This window comes from Podarcis erhardii (assembly GCF_964252035.2).
Source record: "Podarcis erhardii genome assembly, chromosome: 15".
NCBI classification, from domain to species: Eukaryota; Metazoa; Chordata; class Lepidosauria; order Squamata; family Lacertidae; genus Podarcis; species Podarcis erhardii.
In genome coordinates, this window is record NC_138505.1 from 27,819,530 (window position 1) to 27,833,997 (window position 14,468).

General features: G+C 50.3%; 3 protein-coding genes across 3 annotated transcripts in view; 1 reads left to right on the top strand and 2 right to left on the bottom strand.

Annotated features, from left to right (window-relative positions):
* CABIN1 (calcineurin binding protein 1) overlaps positions 1-4,579 on the bottom strand; it is a 63,228-nt gene extending 58,649 nt beyond the window's left edge. Inside the window, exons 1-6 of the mRNA XM_081840744.1 lie at positions 4,191-4,579; positions 3,277-3,338; positions 2,752-2,844; positions 2,548-2,661; positions 1,563-1,697; positions 1,113-1,293 (exon numbers count right to left, since the gene is read on the bottom strand). Coding sequence (XP_081696870.1) covers positions 1,113-1,293; positions 1,563-1,697; positions 2,548-2,661; positions 2,752-2,844; positions 3,277-3,279 — 526 coding nt within the window. The 5' untranslated portion in view covers positions 3,280-3,338; positions 4,191-4,579. The remainder of the gene's footprint in view (positions 1-1,112; positions 1,294-1,562; positions 1,698-2,547; positions 2,662-2,751; positions 2,845-3,276; positions 3,339-4,190) is intronic.
* A 975-nt stretch (positions 4,580-5,554) lies between these two features.
* Positions 5,555-7,392, top strand: LOC309330931 (D-dopachrome decarboxylase-like). The gene is made up of 3 exons (XM_081842888.1): positions 5,555-5,760; positions 5,854-6,029; positions 7,056-7,392. The coding sequence occupies exons 1-3, from the start codon at positions 5,653-5,655 to the stop codon at positions 7,126-7,128; spliced, it is 357 nt and encodes a 118-aa protein (XP_081699014.1). The 5' UTR covers positions 5,555-5,652; the 3' UTR covers positions 7,129-7,392.
* A 2,699-nt stretch (positions 7,393-10,091) lies between these two features.
* On the bottom strand, positions 10,092-14,352 carry LOC309330918 (glutathione S-transferase theta-1-like). The gene is made up of 5 exons (XM_081842869.1): positions 13,986-14,352; positions 12,302-12,389; positions 11,468-11,618; positions 10,470-10,646; positions 10,092-10,317 (listed from the first exon to the last, which is right to left on the bottom strand). The coding sequence occupies exons 1-5, from the start codon at positions 14,095-14,097 to the stop codon at positions 10,117-10,119; spliced, it is 729 nt and encodes a 242-aa protein (XP_081698995.1). The 5' UTR covers positions 14,098-14,352; the 3' UTR covers positions 10,092-10,116.
* Between the last annotated feature and the right edge of the window lie 116 nt (positions 14,353-14,468).

The window sequence follows — 14,468 nt, forward strand, 5'->3', positions numbered from 1 at the left end:
GCAAGCCATAAATCATGGCTTACTGAGAACACAAGTCAATCATGCCCACTTTGCCCCACCACACTGACACATGGAAGAGAAAAACCATGGCACCTGGCATAAGAGTTAGGGCCGAACCAAGGATTGTGGTTTGTTTTGCTCCCAGCAAACCCCGTTCAGTAAGCCAAACACAATTTTTGTAGAGCCAGCCTAGGAACTGAGAGCCGCCAGACCCCGGCACTTTGTGTTTTTAGTTAAAGAAGGGCTTTTTAGAGGGCTTCTCACCTTATGATGTTGATGCCATTCCCTTTATCACCAACATGCAAGGAATCATTTTCCCTTATTGGTTAATTATTATTCTTTTGGCTTGCTATGTTAACACTGTTATTGTCCGACTATTGTTTTAAGAATTGTTGTTTGATCTTGTGTTCACATCTTTTTATATAGTGCATGTTTTGATTTGTAAACTGATTTACTGTACAGTGGTACCTCAGGTTACAGACGCTTCAGGTTACAGACTCCGCTAACCCAGAAATAGTACCTCGGGTTAAGAACTTTGCTTCAGGATGAGAACAGAAATCATGCAGCAGTGGCGCAGCAGCAGTGGGAGGCCCCATTAGCTAAAGTGGTACCTCAGGTTAAGAACAGTTTCAGGTTAAGAGCGGACCTCCGGAACAAATTAAGTTATTAACCTGAGGTACCACTGTATACTCTTTTTTAAAAATAGAGATCATAGGCTTTTTAAAGTGTGTGTGTGTGTGTATATATATATATATATGAAGATGACGAGTGAGACCTCGTCGAAACGTCGCCTAGACACCCCAACTTTTACACGGGAAGACACCCGAGGACACCAAAACCTGCATATATATATATATATATACACACACACACACACACACACACAGTAATGAACAATATCCACCCTCTAGCCCTCAATAGGAAATGACTAAACTACCAACAGCTTATCTCAAAACAACAGAGTTTGCTATCAGGCTATTTTCACCCTCCCAACACCCCAAAAGTGAGCAACACCAACCCAAGCAATAAAAACAGCAACTCCAGCAGCTGCTTGTAGCAACAGATGTGATGAGCTTTATTTGGAAAAATAAAACAAAATGAATACAACTTACTTGTGTAGTCACTGAGTGTGTAGAGAACTGTAATAAGGTTATCTAAACAAGGCCAGTGGTCTGGATTACAGGTGAGTCCTTCTTCAAAGGCATGGCGTGCCAGAGGCAGGCGCATCAGTCTGAGTGCCACATGCCCAATCTTATACCACAGGTTGACGTCTGTCGAGTCTAGCATTACAGCCTGGATAACACAATATATAACAATACACTTTCACATACACACACAAGTGTAAATTGTACCCACAATGGAACCTGGAAGTTGCACTAACAGTTTGGGGTTACAAGGCTCTAGTGTAAGAGTGGTGTATCCTGGATCCGGCCCACCAAGCCTCGCCTTCCTCATGGCTGAGTGTTGCGGCTTAGCCCCCCAAGATCCTCTCTGCTGCAGCATTAAATGCATGTGAGGCAGAAACTCTGGCCCTGGTGAGTGCGAAGGAGAGATGCCCGTACCTCCAAGTAGAACTCCATGGCTGTCTCAAAGTCATCGCGCTGTGCTGCGAGCTGAGCCAAGTTTTTGTAAGTAGAATACTTTAGCATCAAGCCTGGGTGCTTTAAGCCCTCCCTCTCATCACCAGATGGAAATGCCTGAAAATTGTAGATGAGAGACGCAGTTTGAGATAAAAACCTTCATTAATAACACAGAACGGTTACAAACCCCCAAGGTGCCAGCGTGCATCATTCCAGAGCACCCAAGGGACTTCAAAAAGCAAACACTGTTGTAAAATACAATCAGTATCAAATAGCCCACAGACCCACTACAACAAATACTGGGGGGAGGGGTTGCCCTCTCTCTGCTTATTAAGAAACCCCAGAGGGTTGAAGGCCCAGCGAGCTGCTTAACCACCTCTAGAAATGGATATCTATTATCCAACCACTCAAATCTTCATGCAGAAGAGCAGATGCTCTGCATGCGGAAGACGCAAGGCACCATCTTCAGTGAAACAGGTATCTCGGGTAGCAGCTAACAGGGAAAGACCCTGGAGAGCCCCCAACAATCAGTGGAGATTGTTGAAAACAAGCGGCTTTTTAGTGAAACAGCATCTAAAGTCGAAATTCTTATAAAAATGAAGAGTGGATCATCACACTACTGTCCTATGATGAGCATTCAAATTCAAATGCTCATCAGGTTATTGAATAATCCTGATGCCCACTGACCTAAAAAATGCTGGCCATGATTCAGTGTGTATTTCACAAAGATACTCTGACATTTGCCCCCACTCAGGAGCTTCATCCCACTGGTATGTTATTGGTGGCTCACAACCTGGCAAACTTAGGGCCATCAAACTCCCCAAGCCTCAGCTCAACAAGAGACCTTCTCATGATTGAGCCTGAGATTGCTGTAGGTCTCCACAAAGTGAGTGCTTGTAGCAGAGAGCGGACCACACACCCCACACCACCTAGTAAGAGGAAAGCCTATTGATCCCATTTCACTCACCTCTCGCAGGAGGCGAGTTTCAAGCAGTTCATGGTAAGCTTTGGCAGATTCTTCGAAGAGGTCATGTTTCTGAAGGTCCAAAGCTTTATGATACAAGGCAAATGCTTCTGCTTCCTAGAGATCAAAATTGACATTCTAATTAACCGACTTTGCTCAGAGCAGAAGAAAACACCAGCTCAGGGTTAACAGCAGAACTTTGCTTACTTGTGCCTCCTTTGTCTGTGTTTTGTGGCTTTTAAAGGTCCCTTCATGGTCATCTTCAACAGTGGAACTGGCATTCAATGCTGCAATCCTGATCTAGGAGTGGGACAAAAAAGCAGTAGTGTGTGCTGCTGATAAATCCATTGCAATGGGTGGTCTCTGACTTACTACCAGAATTTCAGCAGTTTCTCCGTCAAAACACCCATTAACAAATAGTAGGGGCATAATATGGGACATCAGTAACCATTGTTCAAGGAAGAGAGCCAGAGGGAAGATACAGCCACCTTGCCAAGGAATAGTGAAGCCATTTGGATTACAGTTACTAACTTCTGTATGAAGAGTTAACGTAGAAGTAACATTCTAAAAGCATGCACCAACACCAGATTAGAATACAAAGGGGAAAGAGAAGCGGAGTTCCCACACAAATAGAAGAGCAAGCCAGAAGTATCTAGGGGGAAGAGTATCCAGCTTTCACTGAGACCTGCCGCCACATTTTTTTCTAAATAAAGGAGTCAATGGCTACTTTACCATCTTTGAAGAGACTCAGTGTTGCCATTCGCCACCTCTGTTGGTTTGGTTCACTGATGAATCTAAGGAGCAAAACCCACATAATTTATTGATCAAACTAGAATCGTCTGCCCTGCAACAGAGCACATTGCCACAGAAGGGCAAATGCTTGCTGAAACACTTAAATATTACTTCCAGTTGGATTTAAAAGAAACCCTGAGACATCCCAAACTAATAGATGTCTATTAGTTGAGAAATGCAAGAGATTTCTCAAGCTCCTGTTATGGGAAGTAAACGAAATGTGGAAACCCAGAGTGAGCTTGTGAAGCCAGAAGACATGGTGCATCTACAGATACTCCCAAAACAAACTGAGCTCCCTTCCCATCTCAAAAATCGATTTAGGAAGAGTGTCCACTTACGCAGAGGAAGCACAATCCTTTGGGCGTCATACATATATGAACAAAAGGCCCAAACCAATGCTTTTATATACCACCATCAATATAATGTCACCCAAGCAAACAACAAGACAACAGAGGCTGTTCCATTACAGCAAATGGGAGAACCATGTCCACCCAGCACAGCACTGACAGGGCAGCTGCTCTCCAGGATTTGAAGCAGGGAGTCTCTCCCACCCCCACCTAGGGATACCAAAGACCTGAGGGCCAGTCCCTTCTGCCTGCAAGTCTTTTGTCCATGCTGCCCGGGGCTGCAGAGCATGGGTCAGGTCAGCAGGCCTTTGCAGCAGAACCAGAGCTCAAGAGGCAGGGCAGCAGCACTGGCGGGAACGGAGAAAGATACCAGCCTCTTTGCCCATCTGCTGGCTGCTCTGACTGGCAACAGCTGCCCAGGCTCGCAGAGAAGGCTGGGCCCCAGCACCTGCAGGCTCGAGGTGCTGAGCACTGCAAAGCCAAGTGTTCTGCCGCTGAGAAGCTTACCAATGAAAGATTGACGGGAAGGGGAGGGGGAGGGGCGCTTCATGGCCTTTTAAGACAGGAAGCGGGAGAAGGCGAGGGCTTACTGAGCCTTCGGCTGACACAACGCCTTGGCGGGGTCTGGCACCTCGCTCCAGCGCACCCCGCCCCCCACTTCCGGGGCGGGTGCGAGGCCTGACTGACAGCCAGGCGGGGCGCCTCAGCACCTGAAGGACGGAGGAAGGGCCCCTATTGCCGCCCACCGGTGCCGCCCACGCGAGCCCAGGCGGAAACCCAGCAGGTGCGGCGGGCCGGACGCGTCACGTCAGCGCAGGCTGTACCGGCTGGACTCCCGCCTGTCAGGGCGCCGAGCAGAGGCGCCGGGAAGAGCGGCCGCCTCAAGCAAAGCGGCTCCTTATTGGTCCGTGGCGGCCGCCCAATAAGGAAGCGGGATGCTGTGTGGGGGTGGGGAAGGTGGGGGTGGCCTCGAGGGGAGGGGGGGCGAAAAGAGGGCGTGGTCCCCACCGAGGCTGCGCTGTGTGTTTTCCCGCCAAAAAGGCCGCCCTAAACCCAATAAAAAAATGAGAGGGGCTGTTCCGCCGTGAGACGACGAGGCTCGTGGCAGCGGAGGGTCTCGGGAAGGAGACATTGCCAGCCCTCCTTGGAGATGCTGCGTGATGGTAGCGGCTACCCCTTGTGCATTTCCAGAAAGGGGCTCCTTGCAGGTTCGATCCCCGTATGGGACACCTGCATATCCCTGCATTCTTGAACCCCCAAAGGAGGTTTGGGGCGCTGCTCCGTTTGCAGCTGTTCTCCAAGCCGTGCAAAGCTACTTTTAAAATGAGGCTGCATTTTATTTTGCTTTTTAACCTGTATTTTAAATTGGGGTCCCCCCCCCCATTATGTTTTTATTGTAATTTTACTGGTGTTAGCCGCCCTGAGCCCGGCTTTGGCCGGGTATAAATAAAATTCATCATTATTATTATTATTATTTATTATTATTATTAATTATCTCCGCCGCCCAGCCGGAGCAAGGCCCGTCTGCTGCTGCTGCTGCGTCCCTGCCCGAGAAGCGCCAGATCCCAGCGAGGAACCGCGGCCCCGCCTTCTCCCGCCTGGGATCTGCGCTCTGCTGAGGCCAAGGGCGGATCGGAGCACGGGAATCCTACTCCGGGGCTCCATCGGGCTCCGTGCTGCCTGCACGGACTGGCAGCATCCGTGGCTCGCCGACGGGTTGCTGCCTGCAAGCCCTTAAGGAAACCGTCTCCGGGGAGGGGAGGAGAAAACGGGGCTCTGCCCGCCGTGTCCCGCAGCCGATCGGCTCCTCCCAGCGCCGGGAGCCGCGACCCCGCCCCGAAGGGGGCCGGTCCGGAGGGGGCGAGTCTCCCCGCGTAGCCAATGCCGAAGTCCGGAGGAGGAGGAGGAGGCAGCGGCGGCCGCGCAAAGGGACCCGGTACCCGGTAGCCGCCGCCTCTCTTGAGCCGCGATGCCTTTCGTGGAGCTGGAGACGAGCCTCCCGGCGGCGCGGCTGCCCCGCGATCTGCCGGCCAAGCTGTGCGCCGCCGTGGCCACCATCCTGGACAAGCCCCAGGAGGTGAGGGGGCGCTGCCGGCCGGCCACCCCGGGGGCGCAGGGATCGGGATCCCGGCAGAGACTCACTGTCTTTTTTCCCTCCTCTGGGTCCCAGCGGGTGAACGTGACGGTGCGCAGCGACGCGGCGATGGTGCTGTCGGGGTCTGCGGCTCCATGCGCCCAGCTGGTCGTCTCCTCCATCGGCGTGGTGGGCACGGCCGAGCAGAACAAGGGCCACAGCGCCCGCCTCTTCGACTTCCTCACCAAGGAGCTGGGCCTCGGCCCCGACAGGCGAGTCGGGAGGGAGGGAGGGAGGATCGAGCCCCGGGTAGGCAAGGAGGCCTGGAAGTCGAGGCAGCTCCTGGCAATCCCCGGCGCCGCCAACGTGCTCTCCTTGGGTGATCTCCAGCTTCCAGAGCGCGCCCACTTCTCCTCCCTCCTCGCCGCCTTTCCTCTATCGCGGGAGGAAGGTTATAGCCGGCTAGAAGAAGCTGCTCCCAACCCTGCCACAGCACCTTTTGACACTCTGTGACTGCCTCCTCCTCCCTAGGAGCAAACTCCTAGGGGCCGAGGGGTCCATGGGTGTAGCCCTGTGGGGGCAGTCCCCCCCATCAAGTTTAACAATGGGAATACTTAACTAATGGATCAATCATATCGGTTCTGCCCCCCTAACAGAGTTCTCCCCCCCCCAAAAAAAATTCCTGGCTATACCCATGGAATAGGTTTGGGCCCCCCAATAAAATATTTGAGGGAACCGGGCAGAGGGCCTTCTCGGTAGTGGTACCCGCTCTGTGGAACGCCCTCCCACCAGATGTCAAAGAGAACAACTACCATACTTTTAGAAGACATCTGAGGGCAGCCCGGTTTAGGGAAGCTTTTAATGTTTGATGCATTACTGTATTTTAATATTTTGCTGGAAGCCGCCCAGAGTGGCTGGGGAAGCCCAGCCAGATGGGTGGAGTATAATTAATAAATTATTATTATTATTATTATTATTATTATTATTATTATTATTATTTATTAGGGGGTTGCCCCCCCAGTGGATACGCATTGCCATTCAAATGGGGTGTGCTCACCACACTCTGTGATCAATTATGCAGGGCTTAACTGCCCCCCCCCCATGTATTTTATTCAAGTTGGCACTTGCTGCTCCCCAAGCATTCAGGAAGAAGACCAGCCCCAGTGGTGCAGAGTAGAAGGCAGGGAAAAGATTGGAGGACACTTTCTGTGGCAGGGGCAGCCACTGCCGTACACAACCTTGAGTGCCTTTTTTCACTGCCTGCCATGACTTTCCTTATCCTCTCCCACCCCCCACAGGATCAACATCCGATTTTACCCACTGGAACCTTGGCAGATTGGCAAGAATGGGACGGTCATGACTTTCTTGTGAGTTGGCCAAAGACCTCCGAAGTCCAGTGCCAACATCCCCAGCTCCTGGGACCCCTCTCTTGGGGGGAAGGGGAGTTACTCATTTTCTCTTCAGACCCACTTCTCAAAAAGGACACAAGGGAAAGGTCTCTTGCTGCCCCACCACCTTCGTTTTGCCTGAGCTCCCTCTGCTGCAGTGGGAGTTCTCTTTTATGTGTCTTGTTTTCTCGAAAAGCCATCGAGTCGCATCCCATGAACAATTAAAAAACACATGTGTTCACTTCCAGTGCTTGTTTCTTGAAGATGAGACTCAGCCATGACTGCAGGGAATATAAGGCCAAAGCCCCAGAGTTATTACCATGAGGGTCAGAAGGGTCGTAAAGCACTTTGCTGGCAGGTAGGTGCCAGAGGCAGGAATCATAATTGGAGAGAAGCCAAAACAGTTGCTGCAGCTTTGCCTCTTGATCCAGGGTTTCCTCCCCTCCCCTTCCAAAAGGGCAATGAAACCTCAAGGTCATTTTTATGCTCACCCTTTTACTGCTTACCTATTCTCTAAAAAGTAAACTGTCCACTTGGTAGAGCTGGCCGAGGTCTCTCTTGTGCATAGCATTATGCACTAATCCCCCATCCCCGCAAAGTGTTTGGCTGCTTTAAAAAGGTAAAGGAACCCTTGACCATTAGGTCCAGTCGTAGCCAACTCTGGGGTTGCGGCGCTCATCTTGCTTTATTGGCCAAGGGAGCCAGTGTACAGCTTCCGGGTCATGTGGCCAGCATGACTAAGCCGCTTCTGGCGAACCAGAGCAGCGCACGGAAACGCCATTTACCTTCCCGTCGGAGCGGTACCTATTGATCTACTTGCACTTTGACGTGCTTTTGTACTGCTAGGTTGGCAGGAGTACAGTCCGAGCAACGGGAGCTCACCCCATTGCGGGGATTCGAACCACCGACCTGATCGGCAAGTCCTAGGCTCTGTGGTTTAACCCACAGCGCCACCTGTGTCCCTTTGGCTGCTTTACCAAGGTTTAAAAAGAAAAAAGCCTGAATGTAGCTGGAAGTACACAGCTTTTAACCATCCTCGAAAACCACCTCACCTACTGCAGGAATCTGTAGAAGGACCCACAATGCAACAGCTTCCTGAAAAGGGGGGCAACTGGAAATGTTGCAGACTTCTGACCCCAAAAGCCCCTGGCTGAGCCCTGCAAAGCACAGCAGACTCTTCCAATGTCACTGACAGGAGTTGCTGGTGGAGTTTTATGTTCCCATAGCTGGAACAGATGCAGATTTAGGTGAGTGCGACTGGTTTGCCTGCATTGGGTGCTGAGCCGAATTTTGGCATTGCACACGGCTGAAATGTTAAAGCCCAAAGTGGAGGGTGTGATTCTGCGCTTCAGAGCAAGGTTTTGAACATGTGGGATGGAACATACAAAGCATGACCATGTAGCTCAGTATTGTCCGCACTGACTGGCAGCCGTGGCTCTCTAGGGAACATTCCCTGTCCTACCTGGAGGTGCCATTGGGGGACTGAAACTGCACCTTCTGCAAAGCAGCCGCCCTACCACTGAGCTGTGGCTCTTCTGTTGATAGATCAGGAAGCAGGGAAAGGGACCCACAGCTCTAGGGGTCTACATGTGCTGGCAAAGAGCCCCTCACTCGCTCATTCTTTGAACTGCTTCACACAGGTAGAGATAGATGGGTGGGAAATGGCTCTGGGGACAACCAGCAAATCTGAGAGGGGCAGGGACTTGGCCTGCCAATCCCCGCTCCTTCCCCAAAGGGGTCATCTAGAAAAATTAGTTGCCGTTGAGCAAATTTCCAGGTATCAGCCAGGCACCAGGAACCAAAAAGCAGTCTCCCCCCTCCCTTTTTGGTTTTCTGTTTGAAACAGCATTGACAAAAGAAAAGGGCAAACTCCATCGGGGACTTACATGGGGATCATTTTATCCAAGGTGGTCACTTTATGTTGGCTTCAGTCCCCCTTTAAAATGAGGATGAGGCAGACACATGCCTCAGTAGTTATGGGGAGGGTGCTTTAGGTAAAAGGCAAAAAAAAAAGCCCTCAACGCTACAGTGAGAAGCACTGAGCCCAGGAGACTTGGCAAAGGTGCCCTGTACTGTACCTGGGCCCAGCCCATACCAAGCTGCCACACCCTCTTCTCACATTCCTGCTCCCCTTCCTCCCTATCTAACAGATGCTCACAATGGTACCCAGCCAAGAAAGAGCCAAATATTTGCAGGCAGTTATGAAAGCCTTTCTGCAAACTCTACAATTGTGACGTGATGGATCTTCCTCCAGAGGTCTTTGTAGCATAAAACCGACACAGAGACACACACACAGTGTGATCCATCGAGAACTGAAGAGCAGAAACTTTAAATTACTGTACATCAAAAGCCGTTTGTGGTTGTTTTCCGTCTGATGTCCCTCATTTCAAGCTATGCCCCCTGAAAGCATAATGAGATCACTGAGGCCTCTTTCATTTCTTGCCCTCATCAAAATCTCCCCAAATTCCACAATTTGTACAGTGGTACCTCGGGTTACATACGCTTCAGGTTACACACGCTTCAGGTTACAGACTCCGCTAACCCAGAAACAGTACCTCATGTTGAGAACTTTGCTTCAGGATGAGAACAGAAATCGCGCAGCAGCGGTGCGGCAGCAGCGGGAGGCCCCATTAGATAAAGTGGTGCTTCAGGTTAAGAACAGTTTCAGGTTAAGAATGGACCTCCGTAACTAATTAAGTACGTAACCAGAGGTACCACTGTACTTTGAATTCACTGCTTGCAAAATTGCTTGATTTATTCTAGGATTATTATTTTTTTGCAGCATTTCAGGTTATTTTTTTCTACATTTAATTTGAAAAAGGTGTCAGTGAGTTCTTTCGCATCTGCATAACAACCAGTCACTCCGTGGCAGAAAACGTGGACCCCCCTCCCTGACTGGGCAAAGCGGAAAAACCCAGTAGTTGAGAAATACCAGAGCAGAAAGCAGAGGGAGGAGCTTGTAGTGCCCATTTTATTTCATCATCTTCAAGAGAAAGGGCTTCAGCTGGACTTTGAGTGATGGGTCAATGGTCATGTTCCTCATCTCTTGATTGTTCAGGATCCGTGCGTGGGCTTCCGCAAATAGCTCCTTGCCCAGGAACACCTCAACCCTTTTGCGCCACTCCTGAAGCTTGGGTCGGCCCTCGAAGGTTTCCCAACCGGCTCCCATGCACTGGAGAGGGAGAGAGGGGGCAAATGCAGTCATCAGGCCTTCACTGTTCCTCCTGATCTCCACCCCAAAGACCTCCAGGCAGGTCCCCTTTCAAGGAAGCCCTCGAGCAGGAGAGGGAAGACTCCTTTTCATTTGATTTCCCCAGGGCTGACCTGCATGAGCTCCACGATGGCCACCAGGTCCGCCAGGGAGATCTCGGTACCAATTAGGAAGGGTTGGTCCCTCAGGAACTTATCCTCCAGCTTCTGCAGGTTGGTGGTTAGGTCCTCTGTGACATCGTGGAGCTTCTCAGGAGGCAGTTGCTGATTTATGAACATGGGGATCACTACCTGCCCCACAAGGAAAAGGCACCAAAGGTCAAAATCCAGAAATGGAGCCATGGTGGGGATGGGGACAAACCACAAGAGAATAACACTACTGTAGGAATGATCGCTGTGTGTGGAGCACACCTCCGCCCGCGGGCAGCCTCAGCTGTCTGCACGCATGACCTTGGGGTGCGGAGCACACTCTTCCCCCCCCCACAAACCCACAGCTGTCAGAACATCTTGCCCTCTATCTAACCTTTTGCTCTCTTGGTGGTCTGCCGTGCCCTATCTGTGACCTTTGTCTCCTTCATCATACATTGTGCAAGGGGAAAGTGATGCGGTGGAAACAGGTGCCAAAATAACCTTGTACCACCCCTCAATCTTGGGATTGGAAGATGTGTAAAGGTCACAGTCCAAAATGTATCTGCCTGGTTTTGCATATTGTGCCAATAAAAAGAGCCTCAACAGAGCTAGCTGGCAGCTTGCTTGTGCACAGTTCACCTGCATTACCAACTCCTGCCTTATGTCCTTCACTTCACATTACAAGGCCCCAACAGCATACTGTCATGGGGGCATATCTGCCCTCCAAAATGGGTTCGTTTGGTCAGGCAAATGTCAGAGACTTGTTCACAGCCCAACCAGGCGCTCTCCTACAGTTTGAGCAGTTGGGTCTTGCCCCTTAGATGTTTGTTGGTGTCACAAAATTTGTAGACTGCCCTGAGAGCTGCGGGTATAGGGTGGTATATAAAATCAATCAAATAAACAAGAGACACTGCACTGCGTGCCAAACTCCATGGAGTACGGGACCAGCCAATCCTTGCAGAGGGACCGAGCCACAACCTCACCTTGAGCCAGAAGATCTTGGAGCAGCTGACATGGATGGTACTTTGCTGCCAGGCCAGGAACTCATCGACGCGGCCCCGCTTCTTCATGTCTGGTGGGTACCAGTGGCTGGGTGTGTTGTACTTCCGGGTCAGGTAGAGGAGGATGGCGGTGCTGTGGGGCCAAAAGGCAGAGTTGGAGAAGGAGCATCCTTGCCAGGGGCACCTTTCCTAAGGTAATAACCTTAGCCAAGTAGGTGTAAATTGCCCCACAGAGATTGGGGGGGAGGGAGAGAAGAGGAAGAAGCAGCAGGTGGTCCAAATTCTTTTATTCATTTTCCTATCTATCTATCTATCTATCTATCTATCTATCTACAGTGATACTTCTTGTTGCGAATGCCTCTGGTTCCACACGCTCCAGCATACGAGCTCCGCTAACCCGGAAGTAGCTGCTCCTAGTTGTCAACTTAGCCCCAGGATGCGAGCGGAAATCGCACACCAGAGGCGTGCACACAGCGGGAGGCCCCATTAGTGAAAGCGTGCCTTATGTTATGAGCGGTTTCCGGAATGGATTCCGTTCGTAACCAGAGGTGCCACTGTACCTGTTTTGTTTTTGTCGGGTTGGTGTTGGTTAAATGTTTAGTTGGGGTTGGCGGTTATTTTAATTGGGGCATAACTCTAAACTGTTTATTATTGTTATTATTATTGGTTTCTATTGATCTATTGGTTGGTTTGCTGCTTGTATAGGATATTCTGTTTTTTTAACATTTGATGTTTGGTTGTGTTTTTATATATGCTGTAAGCTGCCCAGAGTGCCTTGGGAAACCCAGCAAGATGGGTGGAAAGCAGAGCTCTCACCTCTCTTCTAAAGTAAAGTCTCCATCTTTCAGAACTGGTACTTTCCTTAAGATGTTCACCTTGTTAAAATCTTCACTAAACTGTTGTCCTGAAAAGGATAAAACAGAAGCACAAACATTACTCAATGAGGCCCCACAGAAATCTGCAGCCTCTCCCCCCCCCCCCATGGAGTTTGGCTTCCAAAGCTGTGTACAATTAAAATCCATGCAGATACAGCATCTAGTGGGAGATCCATGGAGGCGTTTAAGCCGCAGAGCAGCTTCCACTATGGGAATGGATCTGCTGGCAGTTGGTGACACAGTTAGGTTCCAAGTTCTTCCCTGGGAGAGGGGGAGACTTGTGGCCAGCTGGTGGAGAAAGATGCTCCTACTTTACAAGAGCAGTGCTTCTGTCAATTTGCCACGGATTTTGCACTTTTCTTCTTCTTCTTCTTCTTCTTCTTCTTCTTCTTCTTCCTCCTCCTCCTCCTCCTCCTCCTCCTCCTCCTCCTCCCCCTCCTCCTCCTCCTCCTCTCCAGTCTTACATCTTTTGGCTGATTAACTCTGTTACCTGGCCTGATGGGTTATGTTCAAAAGGAGCACTATGGTGCCTGAAGACAGGGGACACCAACTGTGGCTGAAGGCTTAACCGGAGACTATCACAACCCCCCACAAAATTTGATAAAGCTTTGCACTCTGGAGGGTTGAGTGGGGAAATATAAGAAATAGCAAAAAAAAGTCTCCTGCTGGATGGGACCCCCATCCCCACCCCTTTCCATCCCTTTGGGAAGCTCATAAGCAGATCATGAAGACAGCCCACCCACCCCCTCTGCTGTTTCCTCCTAGCAACCAATGACTCTAAGGTAGACTTCTTCTGCACAGGAAGGTTCCATTATTTATCGTGGCAGAGCATGAGCTTTTGCCTCCTCCATAGGGGCGGCCTATAGAAGAGACCAATTGTGTCCCTTGTGATTTTGAGTGCGTGTGCGAGAAGCGAAGTTGCAGGGAACCAGGCAGAGGGCCTTCTCAGCAGTGGCACCCACCCTGTGGAACGCCCTCCCACCAGATGTCAAACAGAAAAACAACTACAGTGGTACCTCAGGTTAAGAACTTAATTTGTTCTGGAGGTCTGTTCTTAACCTGAAACTGTTCTTAACCTGAAGCACCACTTGAGCTAATGGGGCCTCCCGCGCTGCCACCGCGGCCCAGTTTCTGTTCTCATCCTGAAGCAAAGTTCTTAACTCGTGGTACTATTTCTGCGTTAGTGGAGTCTGTAACCTGAAGCGGCTGTAACCCGAGGTACCACTGTACCAGACTTTTAGAAGACATCTGAAGGCAGCCCTGTTTAGGGAAGCTTTTAATGTTTAATAGGCTATTTTAGTGTTCTGCTGGAAGCTGCCCAGAGTGGCTGGGGAAACCCAGCCAGATGGGCAGGGTATAAATACATTATTATTATTATTATTATTATTATTATTATTATTACTACTACTACTACTACTACTACTACTACTACTTTATTATTATTATTATTATTATTATTATTATTATTATTATTATTATTATTATTACAAGGTGGGTCTAGAAAGGTCAGGGGAAAGGCTAAGTTCCAGAAAAACCTTTTGGGGAAGGGTGTTACCGGGTCACGGTTGGGGGAGGAAAAAGTGGGAGGGACACTAGGAATCCCCCTCCCCAAAAATCCCAGTTACCTTTAAGCATCTCAATGTTCTTCATCATGAAAGCGATGTTGTTTTTCTTGGCGAAGATGTAGACCGCCCGGCAGGGCTGGGAGAGCATATCTAGGTAGAGCTCTAGCACCATGGTGAGGTTATGTCAGTGGTGGGTGGGCCGGCCGGGCGATTCCAGCTGTGTCTGAGGGACCCTCAAGCCCCACCCCCAACAGAAACATCTTCCTAAGCCTCCAATTGGCCTACGGAGTAAACAACCTGTTCTAGGGAAGGTATAGCCAGCCAATCACGAGAGGCCCAGGTGTTCTGCTACCTGGGCTCAGGTGGGCCACTCTTTGGCCTGGCTCCAGTCTGCTATTGGTTCTGCTTTGTGGGGCGGCGGCGGGGGGGATAGAGAGAAGGGCATTTAGGTGCTGGATCCCTCTTTTCTGCCCCAGGGGTGGGGGGGTAGGCATTGGTGAAGGAAACTTGGCAGGTGCCAGGACTCAGGTCCTGTTTTTAAAG

What these genes read in the sequence shown, in the direction of transcription:
- LOC309330918 (XM_081842869.1), bottom strand. Translation starts at nt 14,097, where the DNA reads ATGGTGCTAGAGCTCTACCTAGATATGCTCTCCCAGCCCTGCCGGGCG. An exon ending in GACTTTACTTTAGAAGAGAG is followed by an intron (nt 11,619 to 12,301) that starts GTGAGAGCTCTG and finishes TTGGCCCCACAG; the next exon opens with CACCGCCATCCTCCTCTACC. An exon ending in CCAAGATCTTCTGGCTCAAG is followed by an intron (nt 10,647 to 11,467) that starts GTGAGGTTGTGG and finishes CTTGTGGGGCAG; the next exon opens with GTAGTGATCCCCATGTTCAT.
- LOC309330931 (XM_081842888.1), top strand. Translation starts at nt 5,653, where the DNA reads ATGCCTTTCGTGGAGCTGGAGACGAGCCTCCCGGCGGCGCGGCTGCCC. An exon ending in TCCTGGACAAGCCCCAGGAG is followed by an intron (nt 5,761 to 5,853) that starts GTGAGGGGGCGC and finishes TCTGGGTCCCAG; the next exon opens with CGGGTGAACGTGACGGTGCG. An exon ending in CTGGGCCTCGGCCCCGACAG is followed by an intron (nt 6,030 to 7,055) that starts GCGAGTCGGGAG and finishes CACCCCCCACAG; the next exon opens with GATCAACATCCGATTTTACC.